The sequence below is a fragment of the Diadema antillarum genome, unplaced genomic scaffold, assembly GCF_040938485.1.
Source record: "Diadema antillarum isolate AM-2024a unplaced genomic scaffold, OU_Dant_1.0 seq00000222_RagTag, whole genome shotgun sequence".
Lineage (NCBI taxonomy): Eukaryota > Metazoa > Echinodermata > Echinoidea > Diadematoida > Diadematidae > Diadema > Diadema antillarum.
The window spans coordinates 85,411-110,704 of record NW_027271276.1 but is presented as its reverse complement, the minus strand read 5'-3'; the positions used below and the strand labels follow the sequence as shown (position 1 = coordinate 110,704).

The following is a 25,294-nucleotide window of genomic DNA, read 5'->3' as shown; positions in this document are numbered from 1 at the left end:
ATCACAATAAAGATGGCAGTTCAAAATGACAAGATTATACAGAGCGGAAGAGAGTACTGATGTAATTTTTATTACATATAAAGTTAGATAACAGCGTCAAACAAGGTATTTGCAGATCTTGATACCAGCAAATGACCGCGGTCGTACCCCAAGGGTTGTATACAGCAAGGGAATTGGAGGGTTTTGCCCATTCCCATACCCAGACTTTTACCCCCAAACCAGACTTTTTTTTACTTGGACATCACATTTTCAAATGATTTATCACTTATTGAGTGAGTCATTCAACAATTAAAGAAATTATCCTTTTTTGGGGGGAGGGGTTGCTAATTGTGCTTCTCGCAACTTGGTTATTCTAGCATGACGCATAGCAAGGAGCAAAGTAATTTCGATTTAGCAATTCTATTTGTTTCTCGATATCTACTTGGATTTTTTTAAACCTTGTGTCAGAGGGGATCGTTATGATAATTCTTCCCTGTTCCAGACGTACGAAACTCCACCAAAATGCAATTGCTCTGAAAATTCTGACAAATACTCTGCAACAAACACTAATTTGCTCCGTCGACATAGCTCTATTTGCATTTGCGGATATTTGCTACTCCCCAGTTATATCGAGGCTTGCTGACTTTCTGAAGTTGCATGGCGGTGACCAATAAAAACAAAACAGAAGAACAAAGCCGCCTCAAAACTCTCTCTTTTCGATTAACGCCCATGATATACATCTGCGTGCCTATTTTGTGTTTGCTCATTATAGTTTGTTGGAATTAGAATTAATGTTCGTTTTTCGTATATCTTTTGGTATGATTATCATGGCACTATCTATCCTATTTTCTGTCACTTTATCCTTTCCATTAAGTGTCGAAGTAAATTTGCTCTGAAGAGTGTTTCGTATATTTAGTAACATTAACTCACCCGCTTTGCAGAATTATTAGTATTAAGAAGGATGTCTTGCTATCTCTCGTTGCGCTCTTAAGTTTGCTGAATATGTAGATATCTCACTATTGGCGTGTTTGTACTTGGGAGTTGTTTGTTGAGGTGTCTATGTCAAAATGACATCGAAATGTTGGTGATGATAGTGGCTCTGATTATTTGGAGTAGTACAGAAATATTTGATTACGAATATAGAAATCATGATTTTAACAAAAGGTGACAGATATAATTTCACCATTGTTAGTGTCCTTTGAAATGCCGTTTTTTCACTATTTTCCCCTAAATATTCCCCAAAGTGTTGATCGCATATATAGTTGAATAACAACTCTAAGAACACAAAGAATGCAACAGCTCGCGTGTGTGGAATGGGGATGCCCTCGCATTTGTTTATGTGACAGTGGATGAATTGTTATTATCTCCAAAATAGCAAAAATTTGGAGAGGAAGGTGCTAAGCTGATACTTAAAATTAAATTTTGCTCACTATAAGTTTGATATCTTGTCTGATCACCTCCAAATTTGATGTCGTTTCCCGAAACTTATTACGCATATACGTTTTATAAGATATGTTTAATTAGTTTTAAAGTATTTTGGTTACCATGGCAACAAATAAACATAAGCAAGTTCCGTTTCACATTTTGACCCTTTTTTTAGCTTCTTGTTACTTATTATTTTATGTATTCACAACATAAAATAATACAATTTAATACTTTTAAAGGAAGTATTCAATTATGTTTGAAAAAGCTACAGCGCCCTCTTGTGTTTTGTCTTGATTTTTTTTCTGTGGTAAACACCATTTTCTTAAGATTTGGACCTGTAAATGCTCCGAAAAGGTTAAAATGAAGTTCAAATGTGTCTTAATATGTCTAGATAGAAATCAACAGCCAAAAATAGTTGCAATTTTGCCTTAACTGCCCGACATATGTCTTAAAATTAGTTAATTTGATATTATTTAATGGAATTCTCTTTGTTTCCTTTGTATTTTGACAAATTGCTCCCCCTTTGTGGTTTCAAAGAAAAGTTTTGATGGTGCTATTTTGTAGAGTATGTCCTGATTTACATTTGTGCCACATTTCAGAGCAATTGATAGAAAAATATTGAAATTATAGAGGGAGCGGATTGTGCCCTCCATGGTTTACCGAGCTTAAAGGGGAAGGCTAGTAACTGATCAGTTGGAATCAGTGGAAATGCTGGGAGATGATTGTTCCAATCCTTATGGGATTCATTCAAGAGTTCATTGTATATCTATTGTTGTGTGAAAATGATTTGCTTCAGAATGGTCTCATATTCAAGTAATGTGCAGTTTAATGCTTCCAGGTTAGCGTCCCTGGTCAGTGACGGAGCATTAATCTGCACATTACTTGAATATGAGACCGTTCTGAAGCAAATCATTTTCACACAACAATAGATATACAATGAACTCTTGAATGAATCCCATAAGGATTGGAACAATCATCTCCCAGCATTTCCACTGATTCCCACTGATCAGTTACTAGCCTTCCCCTTTAAAAGAGGTATTTGGAGTTATGAGGGTTAACGGCTGATACTGAGACTAAGCTACTTCTCTGGAATTGCTATCATATCAAAATATCATCTACAGATACATACCATTTTAAAATGCATAAGCAGAATTTGTCCCTTTAAGTGGTACCAATATCGTAAAAATCTGGTCTTGGCCCATGAACTAAATGGAAGATCAATGCGTAGCTGGGCTGCGCTCGCTCGCGGTGCTCTCAGCTGAGGAAACTGAGCCTGATACGTCACGCGCAATGCATCCTGGGACAGATAGTACGAAGGGCTGCTCGCGACGGATTCGAACATGAAGAATTACCTTATTTTTTCAAAAAATCATAGTAAATGTTTCTGATGGTCTTTTCTCATCGGGAAAAAGGCAATAGGTTCATTAAATATTGTTCTTTACACGGGAAACGGCTGATAATCGTCCGGACTTCCCCTTTAATCCGAAAATGAAAAAGGGTTCGTTAATCCGAACATTTGTGGCGTTATTCCGAAGGCTCGTTATTCCGAAGGTTCGTTAATCCGAAAATGAAATAAGGTTCGCTATTCCGAAGGCTCGTTTATCCGAAAACGAACTAGAGTTCGTAATTCCGAAGGTTCGTTAATCTGAAAATGAACTAGGGTTCGTTATTCCGAAGGTTCGTTGATCCGAAATGAATAGGGTCCGTAACGAACCTTCGGAATAACGAGCTTGTTTCATTTTCGGATTAACGAACCTTCGGAATAACGAATCTTCGGAATAACGAACCTTCGGAATAACGAACCTTCGAACCTTCGACATGCTTTATGGGGTTAGGCAAGATTTGATCTTGTTAATAATGACATGTTTCACTTGGGAACTCATCGAGATATTACTGCAGTCTCCTTGACTGTGATGTACCCCTGAGCTTTGCCGATGGAAAAAAAAATATCGTTCATGTAATTATACTATGAAAGGCGCATATGACCGGCTCATTATTTGCCCACACTGCTTTGTTATTAAGGTTACAGCTCGTTATTCCGAAGGTTCGTTATTCCAAAGGTTCTTAATCCGAAGGTTCGTCATTCCGAAGGTTCGTTATTCCGAAGATTCGTTATTCCGAAGGTTCGTTAATCCGAAAATGAAACAAGCTCGTTATTCCGAAGGTTCGTTACGGACCCTATTTCATTTCGGATCAACGAACCTTCGGAATAACGAACCCTATTTGATTTTCGGATAAACGAGCCTTTGGAATAATGAACCTTAGGAATAACGAGCTGTAACCTTAATAACAAAGCAGTTTTGAGATTCAAGGTAAACAGAAACAGTCACCGTCGCAATTAAGGAAGGAGAAGGTGTTGTCAAAATGTGGGCAAATAATGAGCCGGTCATATGCGCTTTTCATAGTATAATTATACATGAACGATTTTTTTTTTTCCATTGGCAAAGCTCAGGGGTACATCACAGTCAAGGAGACTGCAGTAATATTTCGATGAGTTCCCAAGTGAAACATATCATTATTAACAAGATCAAATCTTGCCTAACCCCATAAAGCATGAGTTTCCTAACACTAATACGGTAAAAAATGTAGGCCTATCAATGCCTATAGCTGGAAGTTTGCGCGGTTATCATAGGCATTGGTGGAATTAAGAGTGAAATAGGGCTTTCAACAGGAATTGTTCCATCAACATCCACCTAGCTCACGCGTTAGACCTACAAACGAATATATTGTGAACATAGGCGTTTATCTTTGATTACAATAAAAGTTGAAAACATTGCACTAAAAAAAGAAGAGCATAATATCTCCCTTTCGTGGTTACAGTGTTTCAACCTACGACACCGTCTTTAAAAGAAAATGCAGCGTCTACAGTTAGCGCAAGGACTACCACTGTCATGATTGTTGTATTGTATTGTATTATATTCTATTGTATTTTCCGTCATAAAAAAAACACAACATTACATCTGCTCGTGGCAACCTGGGTACCAAGAAGATCGCTGTCAAACAGGCAAGCTATTTTTCGTTTGGTATTTCTAAAAGTTATTACCCTACCTTGGACCAGGGAGGTCCCACCTTCCTGCTTGTATACATTTGCATCAATACAAACATTATAATTATTGTGAAGACGTAAAGACTATTTTGGACTGGAAAAAAGAAAAAATATACCCTATAAGGTGATGGTGACATTTCTATCTATTAAGGAGAGAAATTGACCTGTCTTTCCAAAATAGTGACATTCACGGCCTAACATAATGCTTGCTGGTAAATGGATAAACGTAAAGGAATAATGCAAAACTATGTCTCATTAGTCTATCATACTCTTTCACATTGATCACCATACAAATGAATAATTACTGCTAACTTTCACCTGATACGATATGTCGTCAAACATATTCTGTTCTACTTTTATCGTATTTCTTTATATCTGTCTCGTTATTATAATACATGCTACTCTCTTAACTAATGTAGATCTTTGTCAGCCAAATCCATGCCAAAATAACGGCCGCTGTCTTCGAGGAGAGACTGTTAATGGTTTCACGTGTTTCTGCAGTAGTGGTTGGGAAGGAGAAAACTGCACACATGGTAAGAAAGACTACCCGTTACAGAAGTAAAGTGAGATTTCATGAACTTCACACACATGGCGATCCATCTTTTGATAGGAAGCTGTATAATTTTGACTAGGAAAAGATAATGCATACCATAAAAGAAAAGCATGGAACGGTTTCTTCTTTGCAAACAAAGATTTAATCTTCTATGTCCTCTTTTTCATTCTCTCATATGGGTTCAACAAATGACAACTTATTTCGGACCTTTTTTTTTCCTGTCAGCATGGGTTCAGCGGATATCGCTGCTAAATAGGCAAGCTGATTCTCTTTTTGTCTACGCGTACACCACTTATTTCTGAATGCTATTTACTTATTCTTGTATTCTGTATTTCATGTAGGATGGCCTAAAGTGTTTCTGGCTTATCTTCAGGGTGTTAACCTACGTCATTCGAGAGGGAAATACAATTCGAACGTGGATCTTTGCAACACTGTAATTTATTAAAGTTAATATAAACATAACACAATCCTAAGTATCCCAAAGAGAATGACTTGTAAAGATATTTAGGTATCAGTGGTTGAGGTTTGTCCTCTTGATGTGAAAAATGTTTCGTCAATGACAACCCTTGGCCTTCTGTATTATCCATTGAACTAACTAGCTTCAGTATTCTAAGTACCTTTGCTTTAATGGAATATCTCATATTATATCGTATTTAATAATCTCATATGCAAAGTAACTATTTCAGTTGGAAGAAAAATCATATCCGATACTTTGCTATTACTTGATATCAAATGTAGCTTTAAAACGATTCTTGAAACATGGCTTGCACAGATATCGAGGCACCAGTGATCGAGGGCTGTCCACTTGTAGTGGAAAACATTTCTTCAATTGCCTGATACGAAATAAAAAGCGGAAGTGGATCTTTGCAGCACTGCAATTTATCAATCCTAATTTAGACATAGCACAATTCTCCAATGTCCTAAAGAATAGGACTTGTGAAATGTTGAGGTACCAGTGGTTGTGGCTTGTCCCCTTCATGTAGAAAACGTTCCGTCAACTACAACCCTGACCCTTCTATATTTTCAATTTAACTTTCTTTAATGTCTTCAGTGTCAGAGCTCTATTGAAATGTCTCATATTTGGCATTTCATGGGTTTTAATTTACATTGACCTCCTGTTTCAAAGTCGCTAAATCAGTTGGAAGTACAATCATATCCGACATTTTGATATGTACTGTAGTTTTAGAATGATTCTTGAACTGATACGGATGATACAGATATTGAGGTACCAGTGATCGAAGGCTGTCCCCGTGACGTGCGAAACATTTCTTCAACGGCTACATGGCCAGAACCAACCGCCACGGATAACTCCGGACATGTTACCTTGACATCAACCCACCCGTCAGGTGATACATTCCCGATCGGACGGTCCGTAGTGACTTACACGGCCATCGACCCGGCTGGCAACGAAGCCAACTGTAGCTTTCTAGTTATTATCGGTACGAATAACTATATAGTCTGGTTAAATTGACGTTTGCTGCAGTCAACCAAAATTTAGACTCTTTATAGATGTAACAAAATATCTTCTGTCCTTAAGACGCACCGACGAATCAAGTATAAACCATGATTTGTTACACGCGTGGTGTAGAAAGGTGTGTCTGAAGGACTTGAAGGACCATTTGAGCTGTTATATACGCCATAGCCTTGATAGCTGATACATTTGCAATGTAATAAACTGTGTTAAGGAATGATGGAGTCACTTACGTGGGAAGCATGGTACTATGACTAGAAATATTTCTCACCTGCCCTGTCACACCCGAAAGACATACCCATACCTGCTCCGTTCTATATGGGATTTTGTGAGATGAAATAAACTCATATCTCTCTTGAATAGTTGAATTTTATTCATCCGTCATGAATGTAATGTACTTGAGATTGATTTCAGTTGATTTTGTGTCATGTAAATGCTATTATAGTGTTCATATACTGAACTTATAATTTATATGTCACTTTACATTGTCATGAATTGATGTTGCAAATAAAACACTGTATAATTTGTGTGGAAACTCAATTAATGAAATGAAAATAAAATGGAAGGGGTAAAGCGATCGGAGATTCCTTTCCTACAAACGAAGAATCGAAAAAAAAAATGAAGGATATTCAAAAAAGACAATTAACAGCCAAAGCAATGACCATCACTCCTATTGTAATTTCAAACATGCTGTCTTAGAAATGACTTCTGCATTATGATTATTTATTTGTCCCCATTGCTTACCGTCAAAGGATACTGTGAGATCAACGGCAACCAATGTTTCTCAGGAGGAAATTGTTCATCCATCGCGTCTGTGGACAGAGCGTGGTTCATCTGCTCATGTCAACCAGGGTACCGCGGAAATCGCTGTGAAATAGGCGAGCTGTTTTCTGTTTTATTGGTTTATGTGTAAGCCACATTTCAGAAAGTTGTTATCTTGCCTTGGACATTAACATCAAATGTGCATACAAACACTATCGTAAAGACGTGAAGACTATGGTATGATGGACAGGAGAAAATATGTCCCACAAGATGATGGAAACCTTTTAATCCCTTGACATATCAATTGATTTCATTATCGTTATATTTCCAAAACAGTGGCAAATCATGGCCTCGTATAATACTTTCTGGTAAATAGATAAATTCAAAAGTATGTCACATCCATCCAGTGGCGTATCTAGGGGGGGGGGGGGGCAAGGGGGGCACGTGCCCCGGGCGCCACTCTTTGGGGGCGCAAAAAAAAAAACGAAGAAGAAGAAGAAAAAAAAAGAAAAAACGAAGAAAAAAAGAAAAAAGAAAAGAAGAAGAAGAAGAAGAAACTCACCGGAAAGGGGGGAGGGAGAGAATGGTGGGGGGGGGGGGGGGCAGAAAAGCAAATAAAAAAAGATAAAAACAAAACATAACAATGACTCGGACAAAATGACAATGTTTAGTGTGTTCACACAAGAATTCCATGTTATGTAAGGTGAAATACAACAATTTTCGGCTCGCTCGCTGCGCTCGCTCTCTAAATTTTATATAGAAGAAGAAGGTAAGAACAAAATGTGATGATGACGCGGACAAAATGACAATGTCTATTGTGTTCACACATGTCATTTTATATTTAGCAGGCAAAATGTTTCACGGAGCAGCGGCTGCAATTTCTTTCGTTCTGAAGCGATCGCCAATTGGATCAAAAGAAGGCGCCAACGGTTTCGAACATACGGGAGGGGGGGGGGGCGCCAAAAAAATCAAACAAGATAAGAACAAAACGTAATGATGACGTGGAAATATACAAATTTCGGCTCACTCGCTCGTACTAATTTAGAGTATTTCTTCAAGAACTCAGTTTCTTGGTAATAATCGTTATCTATAAGGCCGTCACTATATATCTTGATTAGAATTGTAAGATTTGATAAGCAAAAAATGACAAGAGTTCCATGTTTTGTAAGCTGATATACAAAAATTTTCGACTCGCTCGCTGCGCTCCCTCGCCAAAATTTATCAAAACAAAAAGGAGATAAGAACAAAACATGATGATAACGCGGAAATATACAAATTTTGGCTCACTCGCGCGTACTAATTTAGAGTATTTCTTCAAGAACTCAGTTTGTTGGTAAAAAATCGTTATCTATAAGGCCGTCACTATATCTTGATTAGAATTGTAAGATTTGATAAGCAAAAAATGACAAGCGTTCCATGTTTTGTAAGCTGAAATACAAAATTTTTCGGCTCGCTCGCTGCGCTCGCTCTTCAAAATTTATCAAAACAAAAAGGAGATAAGAACAAAACGTGATAATGACGCGGAAATATACAAATTTCGGCTCACTCGCTCGTACTAATTTATAGTATTTTTCAAGTCTTCAGTTTGTTGGTAAAAATCATTATCTATAAGGCCGTCACAATACATTGTATCTTGATTAGAATTGTAAAATATGATAAGCAAAATGACAAGAGTTCCATGTTTTGTAAGCTGAAATACAAAAACTTTCGGCTCGCTCGCTACGCTCGCTCGCCAAAATTGATCAAAACAAAAAGGAGATAAGAACAAAACGTGATGATAACGCGGAAATATACAAATTTCGACTCACTCGCGCGTACATGGGGGACATTTCATGAAGCAATTTGTCAGGTATTTGGTCTGACAAACTGTTAAAAGCTACTGAAATCCTTGCTTCTGATTGGCTGAAAGCAAATTTTGTCCGACAAGTTGTCGGACAAAATGCTTCATGAAATGCCCTCCTGATTTAGAATATTTTTTCAAGTACTCAGTTTGTTGGTTTATATAGATAAATCGTTATCTATAAGACCGTCATTATCTTGATTAGAATTGTAAGATTTGATAAGCAAAAAATGACAAGAATTCCATGTTTTGTCAGCTGAAATACACAAATTTTCGGCTCGCTCGCTGCGCTCGCTCGCCAAAATTTATCAAAACTCATTTCATTTAAATCACCCTCAAAAGACCCCCTTTAAGGGCTTGAAAAGCATATCATGTGGACTATGCTTAAAGTCCCTACCGGGATGGGGTTGGGGTTGAAGACTAGTCTTTTTCAGAAATTAGGGGCGCAATTTTCGCGCTTGCCCCGGGCGCCGTTTTCCCTAGATACGCCACTGCATCCATCATACACCTCTATACAATGATCATCATACAAATTATCAATTACTCCCGACTTTCAGTTGTGATATGTCTTCAGTTATATTTTGTTCTACTTGTATCGTCGTTCTTTATTTCTGTCTCGTCTCCTTGTACTTTTATTTTCCTCACTAATGTAGATCTATGTCAGCCAAATCCATGCCAAAATAACGGCCGCTGTCTAAGACAAGAGACTGCGGATGGCTTTACCTGTATCTGCGGTAGTGGTTGGGAAGGAGAAAATTGTACACGTGGTAAGAAATATTGCCCGGGTAATGTTTGCAATGGAAAAATAATGTGATGTCATGATACATGAAAGAAAGGGTATCCCAACTGAAAAAGAAGCTGTATCTTTGCACTTGAAAAAGATCAACCTTTTAAAATCAAGAAAAAGGAACAGTTTTCTTTGCAAACGAAGAGCTACCATATATTTTCTGTATCAAACTCTTCTAAAAAGTGAATCGACAAGAGCTAATTTCAGGAATATTACGGATAAATGAATGTGTTTATAGTGTGTAAAAGCCCTTTGCCGCGATCCGTATTTCGTAGGTTATGATAATCATGTTCTAATGCAGTGTCAATTTAAAAAGCCAGTAGGACAATATCTTGCATGTACTACAAAGTATGTCAAATCGCATTTCCCGGAATGTTTTCGTCCATGTTATCGCGATAATGAGGAGTTAAACGTATTCCTCTGCAGTTGCAGGAAAGGCAAAATGGCAAGAATGTATAATGTAACTCCCCCTACTTTTTGATGCTAGAAGAGAATAAAGATAATATTGGCCAGTTTGCAGTGAAAGACTTATAGTAGGTATTTCATGTAGGACCCATTGTGTTCTGTTCATCTTCAAGTTGCTCATTGATCTGCTAATTCGTTCGAAAGGGGAAAGACAAATCCGACGAGTTTACAAATATCCTAGATAGTAATCAAAATGGCTCATTATACAGATATTGAGGATCCAGTGTTCCATGGCTGTCCGCTTGTGGTGGAAAGCATTTTTTCAACGGCCTCTTGGCCAGAACCAACGGCCTCGGATAACTCCGGAGTCCAAAGCTTGACATCAACCCACCAGCCAGGTGATACGTTCCCGATCGGACGGTCCACGGTGACTTACGTAGCATTTGACCTAGCCGGCAACGTTGCCAATTGCACCTTTACAGTTATTATCGGTAAGAATAACCAGTCTGACTAAATTGAAGACATGTTGCAGTTAATCATAATTCAGATTGTCTTTAGAAGTAACCAAAATAAATAAATAAACAAATTAATCAGAACACACTTATACATAGACGCAAACACCGTGCTGACAACCAGAAGTACCTACGAAACTAAATTAAGTTTTTGACATGATTGTTATAAATAGAAATATCTTAAGGGTATCGATAGCTGAACGATTCCACGTATTAATTGATGGTTTACAATTGAATGTCGTGTAACTGCGGTAATATGGGCGATCGAGTCACTTTTGATAAGAGTGCTTTCACCCAGGTGTTATCTCATAATCTTGTAATGTCTGACAATTTGTGTTTTTCACATCTGGGCTATTGTGAGATTAAAATATTGATTACAAAGAACATTTAATGGAATAGCATAATACAAAAAAAATAGAATGTAATGTTCTCTCAAAGAAAACCAAAGAGTTTAGAAGAAAAATAATAAGGTCACAAAATATCCTTTCTCAGAAATGACTTCCACATCAATGTTTTCCTTCATCAATCATCATCACAGGATATTGTGAGATCAACACCAACCCATGTCTCTTTGGAAATTGTTCCTCCCTGTTGTTTGGGAACAGACCGTACATCTGCTCCTGTCAACCAGGATTCCATGGAGAGCGCTGTGACAGTGGCAAGTTTCTTTCATTTTGTCTACGTTCTGAAAGTTATTACCTTCCCGTAAGTACTTAATTTAGTCGTGCATCCCAACCAGATTATACAGGACTACATAAAATTGTATCCATAGACTTTCATTAGTACAAGCAGGAAGATTACGGTTGTACCAAACGTTGGTGACATTTTCATTGAAAAACAAAAACACACAAGATAAGAACAGCACATTTCTTTTTAATATAATGTGAGAACCGTCAGACTGTGGTCTACATTCTTACTTGCAGGAAAGTGAGTAGAAGCATTTGGTTACCTTAAGGATTAGGCCCTACAGCTTATAGGGATGTAAATATGGGTCTTACCTTTGTATAGCTCTAACAGTCATCATTCCATCATTCCATTTTATAAAGACAATAGAACTATTCTTGTTTTTTTTATTATAAGCTATAAGCCTCGGATTCAGATATTGTATTATCGGGTGCACTTTACAAGGCCGACACCCACAAGTCATACAGCCCACGAATCATTCATTCCATGAGTCATACAGCCCACGAGTCATACAGCTCACGAGTTCAGCCCATGAATTCGACAATACGCTAACAACACAACGAACAAGGCCGCGAGACCGACGCATTAAGACTCGTGTTGTATCTGTCGAACTCATGGGCTGTTTTTACCTATAGTGTGGAACTCATGGGCTTTATTTGCCTAGTGTCGAACTCATGGGCTGAAAGAGTCGTGAGCTGTATGACACATGGACCTGTTTGTAACGTCGAACTCGTGGGCTGTATTACTCGTGGGTGTCGGTCTCGTGGGATGACCCCATATTATCTGGTGTCAGTCAATTGACACACTACTTCTCGTGCACATGGCTGTGTTTCATCAAAAGAGCCTGCATATTCGTCATAGGACATTGCTATTGATGGAGAATCTATTCAGAGCTACAGTAATAGCGTAGGCTGTAATAACGGAATTCATTGCCGGACTAAAGCAGGGATCCTTCTTTATTCACATTATGCAATATTTATCTGACCAGTATCTCTTTCTAGTATGTGATCTGTAGATATTGTTTTTTTCTTTAATTTAGGAAATGTAGCACTTACACCAGGATGGACACGACCCTAGGAGAATTGTCCAAAAACAATACTAGTAATCTCCTTAAAATAATTAACATGTCATTGCAATTGTAGATATTCATGCACCAGTGATCGAGGGTTGTCCGCTTGGTGTAGAAAACATTTCTCCAACGGCCACATGGCGAGAACCAACCGCCTCGGATAACTCCGGATTTGTTACCTTGACATCAACCCACCAGTCAGGTGATACGTTCCCGATCGGACGGTCCGTGGTGACTTACACGGCCATCGACCCGGCTGGCAACGTAGCCAACTGCAGCTTTCCAGTTATTATCGGTACGAATAACCAGTCTGGATGAAGTGAAGTCATGCTGTATACAAAAAAAAAAAAAAAGCACAGATCACAGATCACAGACGGTGCATTATATCTACTACTAGCAAGGTATGCGAACAAAGCAATGAGTAATCAATCGCTCCATTTTTGATGTGTAGGTGCCGAATTGAGGTGTGTTTTGTTATGGAAAACTTGAAATTGTATAGGATGAAGTCATTTTCTCTTAGCAGGCGTAGAGTACTTTGGGTGGGCGGATTTCAACCTGTGTTATTACAATCGAAAGAGATATACACTGCTGAAAATCGGTGTTAGATTTAACACCACAGATAATAGATATAACACAAACCAGTGTCAATAGAGGACCACACAGACAGGTGTAGAAAGTATATAGTGTGATGATGTTGAAAAGTTTTACCTGGCTCCTTTTGGTGTTAATTTGACAATGTAGCTGGTGATATCTTTGACACTGCGCCGGTATTGATTTAACAATAACACTACATGGTGTTGATTTGACATTACATGTTTGGCATTTACACTGGTGCTACAATGTATTTCTAATGGCATAAACCCGCCCGGTGTGAATAGAAGACCCCACTGGTGTTACTGTGGTGTAAATGTGTTCTCGATTTTTTTTTCCCAAAATGAGGTCTTTAACGGGGAGTTCTTGTTCGTCCCGTTGAAATTCAAAATGCACAAGAAGAACAGGAAATAACTACCTATAAAAAAAAAAGATTCATATTTTGAAGTGACACCAGGACACGTTAATCTTACACCATAAATGAACACCGGAAATTTAAAACCCGCTCGATGTTTCATATTTAACACCCTATTTTTTGCAGTCTGGCAGTGTACCCATGCCAATTTAAATGTTTACGGTGTTGTGATGTATAACAGTGAAATAATCTTTCCATTTGATGAAAGGATGAAAACAGTCAGCGATCTTTTAAGAAAAAATATTGACGGAGAAAACATTTTCTGCGATTGTGAGAAAACATAATTTCGTCGAAGAAACAGAGCGCGCGCGCGCACCCACACACACACACACACACACACCCCCACACACCCACACACACACATCAACAACAACAACAACAACAACAACAGCAACAACAACAACCAACACCACCACCACTGCCCTCAAGCACACACTCACACGCATGAATCTCAGATATGGTTATTTCAGATATCTTGTGTTCGAAATGACTTGGGGAATCGCGTCAATACTTGTATTATATGCCATCACAGGATATTGTGAGACCAACGCCAATCCGTGTCTCTCGGGAGGAAACTGCTCATCCATGTTGTCTGGGGACAGACCTTACATCTGCCTATGCCAGCCAGGATATTACGGATATCGCTGCGAGATAGGTAAGGTTTACTTCAGAGAAGATTCCTGACACTATTTCAAGAGAACGAAAAACAAACAATTGTGCAGTACATACGCACACATATCCAACTCGTCGCTCGACAGATTATCACCCTGTGAACCCCAAAACTGTTTTAGCTCAGAAACCAGTCAGACATTACCGTCTCGATGTTTGGAACAACCGCCCTGGTCAACTAAAGCAGTGCACTTCACTTTTTTTTTAATTCTTTAAGGCTCATCTGAGAATGTATCTGTATGTTATCGAAATATGTTTCCAGCTAATATATTTGTCTTTGATATACATTGTATGTACTTATTTTCTCTTTTTTCAACTCTTGGTCAGCCCTGAACCATATAAAATGTTATCCGATTTCTTCCATTCTCTCCCGTTCTTTTCTTTGACAAGGATTTTACAGGGACATTTATTTGCACATTACATCTTTCGGTCAAGCGCATATATTACGAGACGTCATGTCATGAGATAGCAGAGCATGTCGATTTGTACATGTAATTACTTGTACCTTTTGTGTTACTGCACGCAACCCAGATTGGTGCAACCCTAATCCTTGTCTGAACAACGGGACGTGTACGAGAAATAGACAAACTAACTACGACTGTGTTTGCACCGACGAATGGGACGGCAAGAACTGCTCATTTCGTAAGGACAATTCTATCTTGCTCTTATTCATTTTTCCCTCTCAGCAGAACAATATGTGACCCTGCACCTCAAAACAAACAAAAAGTCGCCAGACATGAATTTTCAGTTAAGACCATATTCTGAAAGAGCAGACTTTAAGCTTTAAAATGATGTATAACTCAAATCAAGTGGACTCTCCTAACCTATCTAAATATTGGGAAAAAAAGCGCAAACTCAGGAAAAGTGTGAACTGAGAAAAGAGGCTCTGAAGTACAGTGTCTATTCAAGCGCTTAATCTTTACCAAACCGTGCTGGCTGTGCGATGAATGGGACAAAAAACAGGAAGTAAACCACCAGAGTAACAACAATGAAGAAATTATCAGATTAAGCTGAAAGTAATCATGTCTCATTAACACATTCTGTCCATAAATAATGACAACTTTCAAAGCAGTAGCACTATCCTTTCAAAAGTTATTAGAGTTGAAAGTGAAGAGAGTGGACAAGGTTTTTCGGAAATGAAAAAGGGGCTCTAAAGACGCACCTAATCACAAAAATGTTCGAGATAAACTGCTAAAAAACACACTTTTCTGCCCGTTTTATTATACCAAATTTTAGTATAATGTAAAAGAAGACCCGCTCTTTCAGAAAATATGAAAAAGTCAAGTTCGGCTAGGTTGACCCATTTTACTTATTTTCAGTCCTCACGCAAAATCAGTGTGTGTGACTTTATGTTCGTTTTGAGGTGCACGGTCACATATTATAATCAATTCAATTCAATTCAATCTTTATTTCCGATTCAATGTATAATATACAAAAATACATGTGAATATGAGCAAATTGTACAAAAATGAGTTTAAAAACAATGGAAACGACAACAAAACAAGGTGAGATTATGATAAAGACAAAAGAAAAAAAAAAACACATCGGGAAAACAGATACTACAGGTACATAGAAAACAGAAACTCATTAACATTATGCGTTTGGTTGATCGGAAAATGGTATGCGCGTAGAAAGCCAGAATAGGCTTGTTATGTTGCACATACCCCGCGTTATAATCATTTGAAAATTACTTTAAAAAAATCAAATTAATCATAATAAAAAATAGAAAAACATTAAACACCATAATACAAATAGAAGAAAGACCAACACATCCATACATATAATCCAATCAATACTTACTAATCAATAACTTCTTATTATTATTAAACTGTATATTGAATTTGCTCAGTTCTAACGTATTCCATAAAACGGGACCAGTATGACGCAACGAATATTTAGATTTATCGGTTAAAAAACGCCATCGATGAAAATGATTTGACGATCTTGTATAATAATTATGTACATCAGAGTTCTCAGAAAACATATTTTGTAAATAAGGTGAAAGAGTTTTAGCATGGAAACGTTGCATAAAAGAACATATTTGCATTTTATTCAAATCTTGCAATTTAAGAGTGTGTAATGATTTAAAAAGTTTAGATGCTGTTGCTCTATAATCCTTACAATTTCCACCAAAATATCACGTAAAGGTAAATTCATTATAAGGAGTGAATGTAGGAAATGGAACATCCGTTGCAAGAATGAGGTTCCTTAACCTTTTTTTTTTCTGTAGATGCAAATGAACACGGCGCTGTGATTTCCGGTTGTTTTTTTAGCTTTATTTTCTAGAGCCCCACAAAATTAAGTGTACAGATAGATGGTTTTGTCGTAAAATTTAAAAAAACGGTGAAATTAAGACGAGGGGAAAATAGACCCCAACTTAAAAATTAAATACCATAAACTCCCTTCATAACTACCTCGTCCAGTAAACTCTAGTCATCTGTATGAGAAAGTACTAACGCGACTTTTTCATGATTGAATAAACATAATGTTCATGACGAAATCTTTGACCACCCGTGCATTTGATGTGTGTGAAATTTTACAGCATACGACCCATGCAGATATCCAAACAACTGTCCAAAGATCAGCACGTGCGTTTCAATCTCGCATGACCAATACTTCTGCGAGTGTCCGTCTGGGACTACACTGCAAGACGACGCATGCTCAAACATCAACGAATGCGCGGACGCTGCGCTGAATTCTTGTCATCGAAACGCCTTGTGTCGAGACACCTTCGGATCTTATTTCTGCGTGTGTGTCGACGGTTACTCTGGTAACGGTACTCACTGTGAAGGTAAGGAAATAGTGTTACTACACTTACGCTGAATGCAGCACCCATTAAATAATCTTATTTTCTTTCCTTTTCTGGAGTTAATTTGCACCAAATCCTCTTCACTCACCTCCCATCCTTCCCCAGTGCCAAAATGTTTCCAAGGTTTCCGATTTAGTCATTGTTGTTATTACTGTGTAACGCCCTGTATCATTTAATTCAGTTTTGGTTGCTTCTGCACTTTTAAGATAGAGATATCAATAACAACTACCATCATCAAAATTTCTCATGCCCCGATCTGTAATATAAAGGAAAGTACAACCATAATTTCGTCTTTAACACTATGGTTTAGTGGTAACTTAACGTCCCTATCATTCTCAAACGACGATTTGATCTCTCTCTTTTTCCATCTGTTTGTGTGCGTGCGCGCGCATACTCACACGCTTACACACACACGCACACATACGTGCATAAAATATTATTAGAATAGAAACAAATTTACTTACCATGGTGCAATTTCAACACTTTTTTAATAGTCATCGGTACATTACTGATGACATACTGGACTATGAAATGTATAATGCCGCGTAATCCACACGTCATCAATATTGACAAATAATGCATGTCTCACTTATGGAGCAATTGCAAGTAAAGAAGAAAACAGGATATTGTTTAGGTCAATACTTTTGACTATCAACTTGATCAAATTGATTCCAGAAGGATGGCCACAGTCACAGATAAGTGTGGTGGCCTTTGCTCAATTTCATTTAAGAGTTTTTGTTTGTTTGTTTTCTTTATTAAGCACTGCCAAGCCCCTGCTCATCGCGCCCCTGTCTTAATGGAGGAACGTGTATTGAATCCACTGGCTTAACACACATTTGTCAATGCCAGCCTCCTTACGAAGGCCTAGACTGCAGTGACGTTAACCTACGTAAGTATGCTGATTGACATTTACGTGAGTGAAACACACATTTATCAAAACAAAACGAATCATACTTTATAAAATTAATGAGGTAGAATAAGATATACGAAACGCAGAGACGATCGAACGATTCGAATTAGGCTAAAAGATCGTGAGACGATATAAAAAACGCTGATAAGAGAGAATACATTTCTTTAAAAACCCGACAACAATAAACCCAAAAGGTCTAACTGTTGGACTGCCAAAAGAAGAAGAAGAAGAAGAAGAAAAACAATAATAATAATAAGAATATATATATATATATATATATATATATATATATATAATTTATGTATATTATATTATTTCATATACATGAAACGAACGAAGACCTATGTTGTATCCAAAAATGCTATTTGACCGTAGTTCAAGGACAAGTTCACCTTCATAGACATGTGGGTTGAGTGAATGCAGCAATATTAGTAGAACACATCAGTGAGAGTTTGAGGAAAATCAGACAATCCGTTCAAAAGTTATGAATATTTGAAGTTTCTGCTCGGTCACGGCTGGATGAAAAGACTACTATAGCTTGTGATGTCACATGAGTACAACGATATAAAGAAAGAATAAAGAAAATTCAACATATTTCCATTTTTCTCGCATAAGAAAAGAACACTTGACTTCTCTCTTTCAGAAGGCAGGGGGAATAATATTACCCTTAACATATATCAGTAGCAAGTCGAAGAAATGTGCACTTTATTCAAAAAGTAAAGTTTTGTGAAATTCTCTTTTTATTTTCCTTATATAGTTGTACGCATGTGACATCATACTTTGTAGTAGTCTTCTCTTCCAGCAGTGACTGCGCAGATACTTAAAATATTCATAACTTTTGAACGGATTGTCCAAGTTTCCTCAAAGTTTCACTGATGTGTTCTACTAATATTGCTGCATTCTCTCAATCCTTATGTATATGAAGGTGGACTTGTCCTTTAATCACCAGAAATCTCGAAAGAGGACTTCCATAAAACTTAACCAAACTCGATTTCTACAGGGATCTTTCGTTACAATCTTGTTTTAATTCTTTCTTTTTCAAAGAACGTCTGATCAAATATCTCTACGCTTCATTTTAGATATGTTCTAATCTTAATAAATTACGTTCACCCTTTATGTTGATAATATTTCACTGCACATCCAAGCAACGTATCATGTATCATTTTATTCTTTTAATGCATTTTTATGTAGATATTTTTATGAAAATAAGTTGTAATTGAAAATGAAATGTAAACAAGTATATCACTTCTGCTTTAATACGTGCTGCTTTCATTACTTCATAATGAGATTTATATATCATTAATTGGACCTGTCAGAGATGATTACTTTTTGTGCGCTTTGTCTTAAATTCAAAGAACCTGTACAGGTCCGTCTGAATCCGTTAAGCCAGGAAGTCAGTCAGTTCATGAGAGTCGAATTGACGTGTGCCTTTGACCATGTGTTAAGCTTTGACTGGCAGAAAGATAACGTCACAATCGAGATGACGACAAACCGACAATCCTTTGTCATCCCCGCCATGACGCCACAAGATATTGGTTATTACCGATGCGTTGGGCAAGGAAGAGAGGGACTAAGCGTGGCTACCACTCAAGCAGCGGTCACCATTGAAAGTGAGAGAAAACAATAGTACGATAAGTTAATGCAATTAAGTCGTTCTGTGAATACTGATAAAAAAAAATCATTGATAATCCCATTGTCCTCTCTTTTGGTAGAAGCAGTTTCTTTGTCCCCCATTTCGCGAAAATGTCATTCTTAAAAGCTTTGTCTGTCACAGGAATACGACGTTACGTCGAATGTTGTTCACTTTTATTTCCCAACTTGTATTATCCAAGAAGTAATTCGACTCCATATACCAATCGACTTACGTAGATTGAATTCGTTTAGAATGATAAAACGTGCATGGAAATCAGCTCTTAGATAACAGAGTTATGAATTTGAAGTTCCATACGAATTTTTTTAACGAAGTAGTGAAATTGATAACTGCCGTATCTTGATGACGGCATTGTCTTACAATCTCCCTTTGCATTTGACGTGCATGAGGATCTTTAACATATTAATTATCATATGACTTGAAATTAAATAGATGAGAATGTTTATTCAAATTGATAAAAATTCTTCATTGCATCGAGTGGGTTGGGTTTTTTTTTTTTTTGCAACTGATTGACAAATTGCCCTATATCGACTTAAATAAGCGCTGGGTTCATAAGTGTTTTTGTAGTATGTGACAAAGAAAATCGTGGCCATACATTATCGAGCAGGATTCGAACCTACAACCACCTGCATCACAGAACAGACCATCGAGCTTCCACCCGGCAGCCAATGCTGGTTCTAATCCTCATAGCTTGTAGCGGGTATTGCGTAATTAATCATCTTGATGAAAATTTTCCGTCGAGGTATTGTTGTTGTTTTATAAATAAGCAACTGAATTGATCAGCGGTCATGATGTGTAAATTATTCAGAATTGAGGTATTCGATCATATATTTTATGCGCCCACGGTTTCTTTTGTCATGGCTACTACCACTAAAACACTGATTAATATTAATTTAATTTCAAGATTGATTTGATACAGTTTCTCTCCTTTCCCACAGACCTATCCAACGTGGCCGTCAACAACCTAGTGTTCATACAACAAGTAGGGCGCCCTCAAGATCTTTCCGACCAATCTTCCGAGACCTATATGAATCACAGCCAATTCATTAGCGACTTTGTAAGTGACAACTGTCTTTACTATAATGAAAAGTGAAATCTATACCTGGATATGACATTAAAGGGATGGTACAGTATTGGTGGAGATGAGAATTGGGCTTTTAACTTTTTGCGAGATACCAAGAAAACACTTATGATATAGTACAGAGCATACCATTTTAAGAGGAATTCAAACTTTACTTGATGAAAATCGGGTTTAGAATGACTGAAACATCCAAAAACAAAGTAAAACAAAGCGATTGTAGTAAAGTGTGGGTCCCACACTTTATCAGAATCGCTCTTTTTTGGATATATCAGCCATTCCAAAACCAATTTTCATCAAATAAACGTTGAATTCCTCATAGAATTACATGCTCTTTCATATTTCATAAGAGGTTGCTCATTATTTCACCCAAAAATGTTAGAAACCTGAAATTAGGTCTCAACCAAAACTGTACGATCCCTTTAATACTTAGACAAGAAGGGGGAAAAGGTGAAAGAGAGACTTACCCTGGACTACTGGGTGTATCTCACGGTTTCTCACAATGATGACGATCTCACAGACTTTTATGATATGTCAACAATAAGATACAACATGCAATGAAAGAATACAATTTTCTTTCAGGAAAACATCCGGGTAACCTATGGTAATGTTGGCCATCATCGATTATACAACACATTACATTCTTTTGCGTTGTTCAGGTGATAAACGGCCTGGTGAACAGTGACGATTTCGACAACGCTTCGCCCTCCGTGGTCGTCTCTAGTCTGCGGTCAGGCAGTGTCGTAGCCGACGTGGTGATTTACGCCAGCAACGATGACGGCGTGTCAGCCACAGAGCTTCAGCGACAAGTCAGCAGCGCTCTCATAGACATCGCCCAGTCCTCCGACGGTCTCTTCGATGCTTCACGAGTGACGATTACTAGTACGGGTGAGTATAGATGTCATCTTCTAGTATTTTACTTATTTTCCATAGCCTATTTTGCTAACTGTATTCTTGGTGATACCTGTAGGTTAAACTCTTGGGTTCGAGTAATGGTTAGCATGACTTAGTTACTTTTATCCACCTGAAACATAAAGGCTTCCCAAGAGATCCCATAGAGAGTTCGAAAAGTTATGATTGCAAAATATTGGGGTTTGAGGTTTTCGCACTGGAAAAGGCTACTATGTTTCTGTAGTAGGTTGGGAAAAGTTGTTAATATCATTTATTGATATACATATGTATCAAAATTAGGCCTATTATCATTCTAATATTAGAATAGTTTATTATTTCTTGTTTTTCTGTAATGTAAATGAAATATTTAGAATTGCATTTTGATTGAACACATCTGCTTTGAAATACAGTGATTTGTTACCCTTTAACTTGGACTTCGGAATACGGAGATGTGTCCTTCCCACAAGGAGAGCTTGGCTTTATGACGTCATCCAACGAAACCTGTCCATTCTACACAACTAATGGTATGAATTATTATCTTTATACTGACAAGTCAAATTGCCAATGACAGACGAGAAAAAAAATCATTTAAGCGATCACGAAGCCTCTGATCGATGTAATTTTTATGGCATGAGAGACAAAAATAAACAAGTATACCTCATGACAGTAATTGCCCGTTAAGGAATCGATTTCTTTTTCTCCTAGATTATCCGTTGTGTTTATAATGCTCGTCATATATTTTAATCAGTCAGTCGGATTATTTTAGCCAGTTTCTCATTTCTAAAACTTTGGCTTGTCACTTGCGATCAACATATTTTCCCAAAACCTTAGTACTGCTCGTGATCGGTTCTCTTTGTGAACCACTGGCGTAGATAACTCTGTTGCTTGTTTGACTGAGGTGCAGCTAGTATATGCATGGGAAATGAGTGAAACATTGCTTTCAGTGTATAACAACGACGATTACTAGGAATCTGTAAGTTATCTGGAATAAATTTAAACTTTGATTGTATTTCATTACCAAAATGTTAATTTTCGAATGGATCCGTTTTTTTCAGCCGACAAGCCAATAGCTACAGCTGTCTGCACCGGAGACAAAATTTCTCAGGCGACATGGATACCGTCCGAGAACTGCGGAGACGTTAGGAATGTTACAGAAGTTCTGACGGAAATCCAACAGGTAGTACCTCTGTCTGACTATAGGCCACCTATACCCTCCCCTGCCGTCTGTAATAGCAGAGCGGTATACAGCATCAAAAGAACAAACAGTGATTATAGCTGTGGATTGAATTTAGATAAGAGCTCTTGGATATAAGAGAGGACAAGAATTGGCATGTGTTTAGGTCCGACATGTCTCGTAAACACATTTCATTGGCAATAATCATAATCATGATTTAGCTCACCACGGAATCGCTGGAAAGGGAATGAAAAGAAGCTATGTGCAATCAGAATTTTTTTAAAGGATCATGTCAATCAACAAAACGAACAGCATTTATTTCACCTGAATGCATGTCTGACCTGAATACGAGGAACAGAAAAACCCCACTGGAAAGAACACATTGTCCCACAGTGTGTTCACAGTGTGTTCACATATCCACAGTCGACTATGGGAAAACGCTCGAATTTAACAATGTGAGGATGACTCCACACTGTGGTGTGGTTTTCACAGAATGTTCACATAGTAATGTTTTGTTTCACACTGTGAATTGATGACTCACATTGTGTTCACACAGTTACAATGTCCGAATTTAGTGTTAAACAGTGGGAATAGATTTCACACTGTATTCACACTGAGTTTCTCACACTATGGAATACTGTATTTTTTCCGACAGGGAAAGAAGAAAAACCACAAAACACACATCATGAAAAAGGTCAATAACCATGGTTTTTGCAAATCATTTCCTTTCATATTTTTTCTTGTACATGAAATAGTTAATTCTAAATATTATTTCCTAAGCTTTGAATTTCCATTTAAGGAAAATCTATTCATTTAACTCCAGGACGGTGTCACGGGAGACACAGCCGATGAGGTGAGCAGTCACGTGGCCATTGTAACAGCTGATTCGAGCACGATCACGGCCAAGGATGTGGCGGTGGTCGCAAATATCACCGCCGTCATCGCCAACTTGAATACTGGAGAACCTCAGGTAGGAATAATATACAAATAATGAATGTTTATGAGTGCAATGGCCAGAATTTTTCAGGAGGTGAAAGATCCATTCAACTCGGCTGCGCCTCGTTGAATGGATCAATAATCTAATCTTTCACCGAATGAAATATTCCGTCCATTGTACAAAAGAAAAACATTTATCATTTGTTATTTGCGACACCTGACAAAGAACCTTGTCATTTGATGTTTTATGAATTTAGAAACAAAAGAGAATGTGCGAGATCGAGAGAGTGCTCACTGAGGTGAGCGCTTTACGCTAGCGCGCTGTCTCGCATACAAATTGCAAACGCAAGCGTTTTACATTCGTAGTGTGCCAAGCTCTCGGCGTGCGTGCAATGGATGAATCATAATATGGATCCCAGATTGCACGGTAAATGCAGCCACCATCGCACCAATGATGACGTAATAGTAAAATGGAACGAATGATCAATAGCAAACAACCAATCAAATGACAAGGATCTATTTAGGTGTCACCACGAAATAAAGCATAACGTGAAATGTTGGTTGGTATACAAATAATGAATGTTTATGAGTGCAATGGACAGAATATTACATGAGGTGAAAGATGAAATGATCCATTCAACGAGGAGCAACCGAGTTGAATGGATCAAACATTTCATCTTTCACCGAATGAAATATTCTGTCCATCGCACGAATGAAAAACATTTATTATTTGTTTCATATGACGCCTAAAATATATACTTGTCAATTGATGTTTTATTACTTTAGAAACAAAGAGAGAGTGCTCGCTGAGCGCTTTACGCTAGCGCGCTGTCGCATACACACAGTGCAAACGAAAGCTTCTAGCGCGCTGTCGCATACTACACACACTGCAAACGCAAGCGTTTTACACGCGTGTGTGCTGGGCTCTCGGCGAGCGTGCAATGGACCAAATCGTATGGATCCAAATTTACACGGATGATGATGTCATAGTGAAATAGGCCGAATGATCAATGTCAAACAACCAATCAAATGACAAGGATCTCTCCAGGCGTTATCAGTCAGACCGCAGCACCCGATAATTCGCTCGTATTTATTCAACTCGTATGCAAGCCCGCTCGAGGCTTGCATACGTAATGAGCTGCGGAAGGGGATTTTGTCCTTGGGCTTTCGGCAACAAAAATGCACCTTATATTCACAAATTTGGTATCAAATTCAAGGAAAATATGTAAGCTATCGTCACATGTTACTCAAATTAATGTAAATGAAAAATATCATAGCGTAATTTGAGCTTGAAAAATGATGAAAAAAGTAATTCGTGTAGTACACGTTCAAGACGTCAAAAGAATACCAAATTCACCTTGCGTCTCAATGAAAATGCATTATTTGGTAGTCCATCTCTTAATCTTTGTATCTATGTAAATATCTTGACAATTTGTTGCTTAATCCGGTCAGGAACCAGTAAAATTTACATCGATATCAGTGTTGGTCAGCTTGAAACCGTGCAATCTCAAGAGTAAGCTCTCTCATTGGACAGCGCTTGCATTCAGCACTTGCATTACGCCATTACGCTGCTACGGTTTCATGCCACGTGCGTGCATAGCGCGCATGCTTGCATACAGGCACGCGTGTAGTTCAAG

The 25,294-nt window shown here is 37.9% G+C and overlaps 1 protein-coding gene across 1 annotated transcript in view; it reads left to right on the top strand.

Annotated features, from left to right (window-relative positions):
- LOC139729173 (uncharacterized) overlaps nucleotides 1-25,294 on the top strand; it is a 54,412-nt gene that overhangs the window by 9,481 nt on the left and 19,637 nt on the right. Inside the window, exons 5-15 of the mRNA XM_071640105.1 lie at nucleotides 12,607-12,828; nucleotides 14,072-14,194; nucleotides 14,740-14,850; nucleotides 16,751-16,999; nucleotides 17,778-17,906; nucleotides 19,283-19,537; nucleotides 20,517-20,635; nucleotides 21,316-21,544; nucleotides 21,958-22,071; nucleotides 22,603-22,724; nucleotides 23,545-23,691. Coding sequence (XP_071496206.1) covers nucleotides 12,607-12,828; nucleotides 14,072-14,194; nucleotides 14,740-14,850; nucleotides 16,751-16,999; nucleotides 17,778-17,906; nucleotides 19,283-19,537; nucleotides 20,517-20,635; nucleotides 21,316-21,544; nucleotides 21,958-22,071; nucleotides 22,603-22,724; nucleotides 23,545-23,691 — 1,820 coding nt within the window. The remainder of the gene's footprint in view (nucleotides 1-12,606; nucleotides 12,829-14,071; nucleotides 14,195-14,739; nucleotides 14,851-16,750; nucleotides 17,000-17,777; nucleotides 17,907-19,282; nucleotides 19,538-20,516; nucleotides 20,636-21,315; nucleotides 21,545-21,957; nucleotides 22,072-22,602; nucleotides 22,725-23,544; nucleotides 23,692-25,294) is intronic.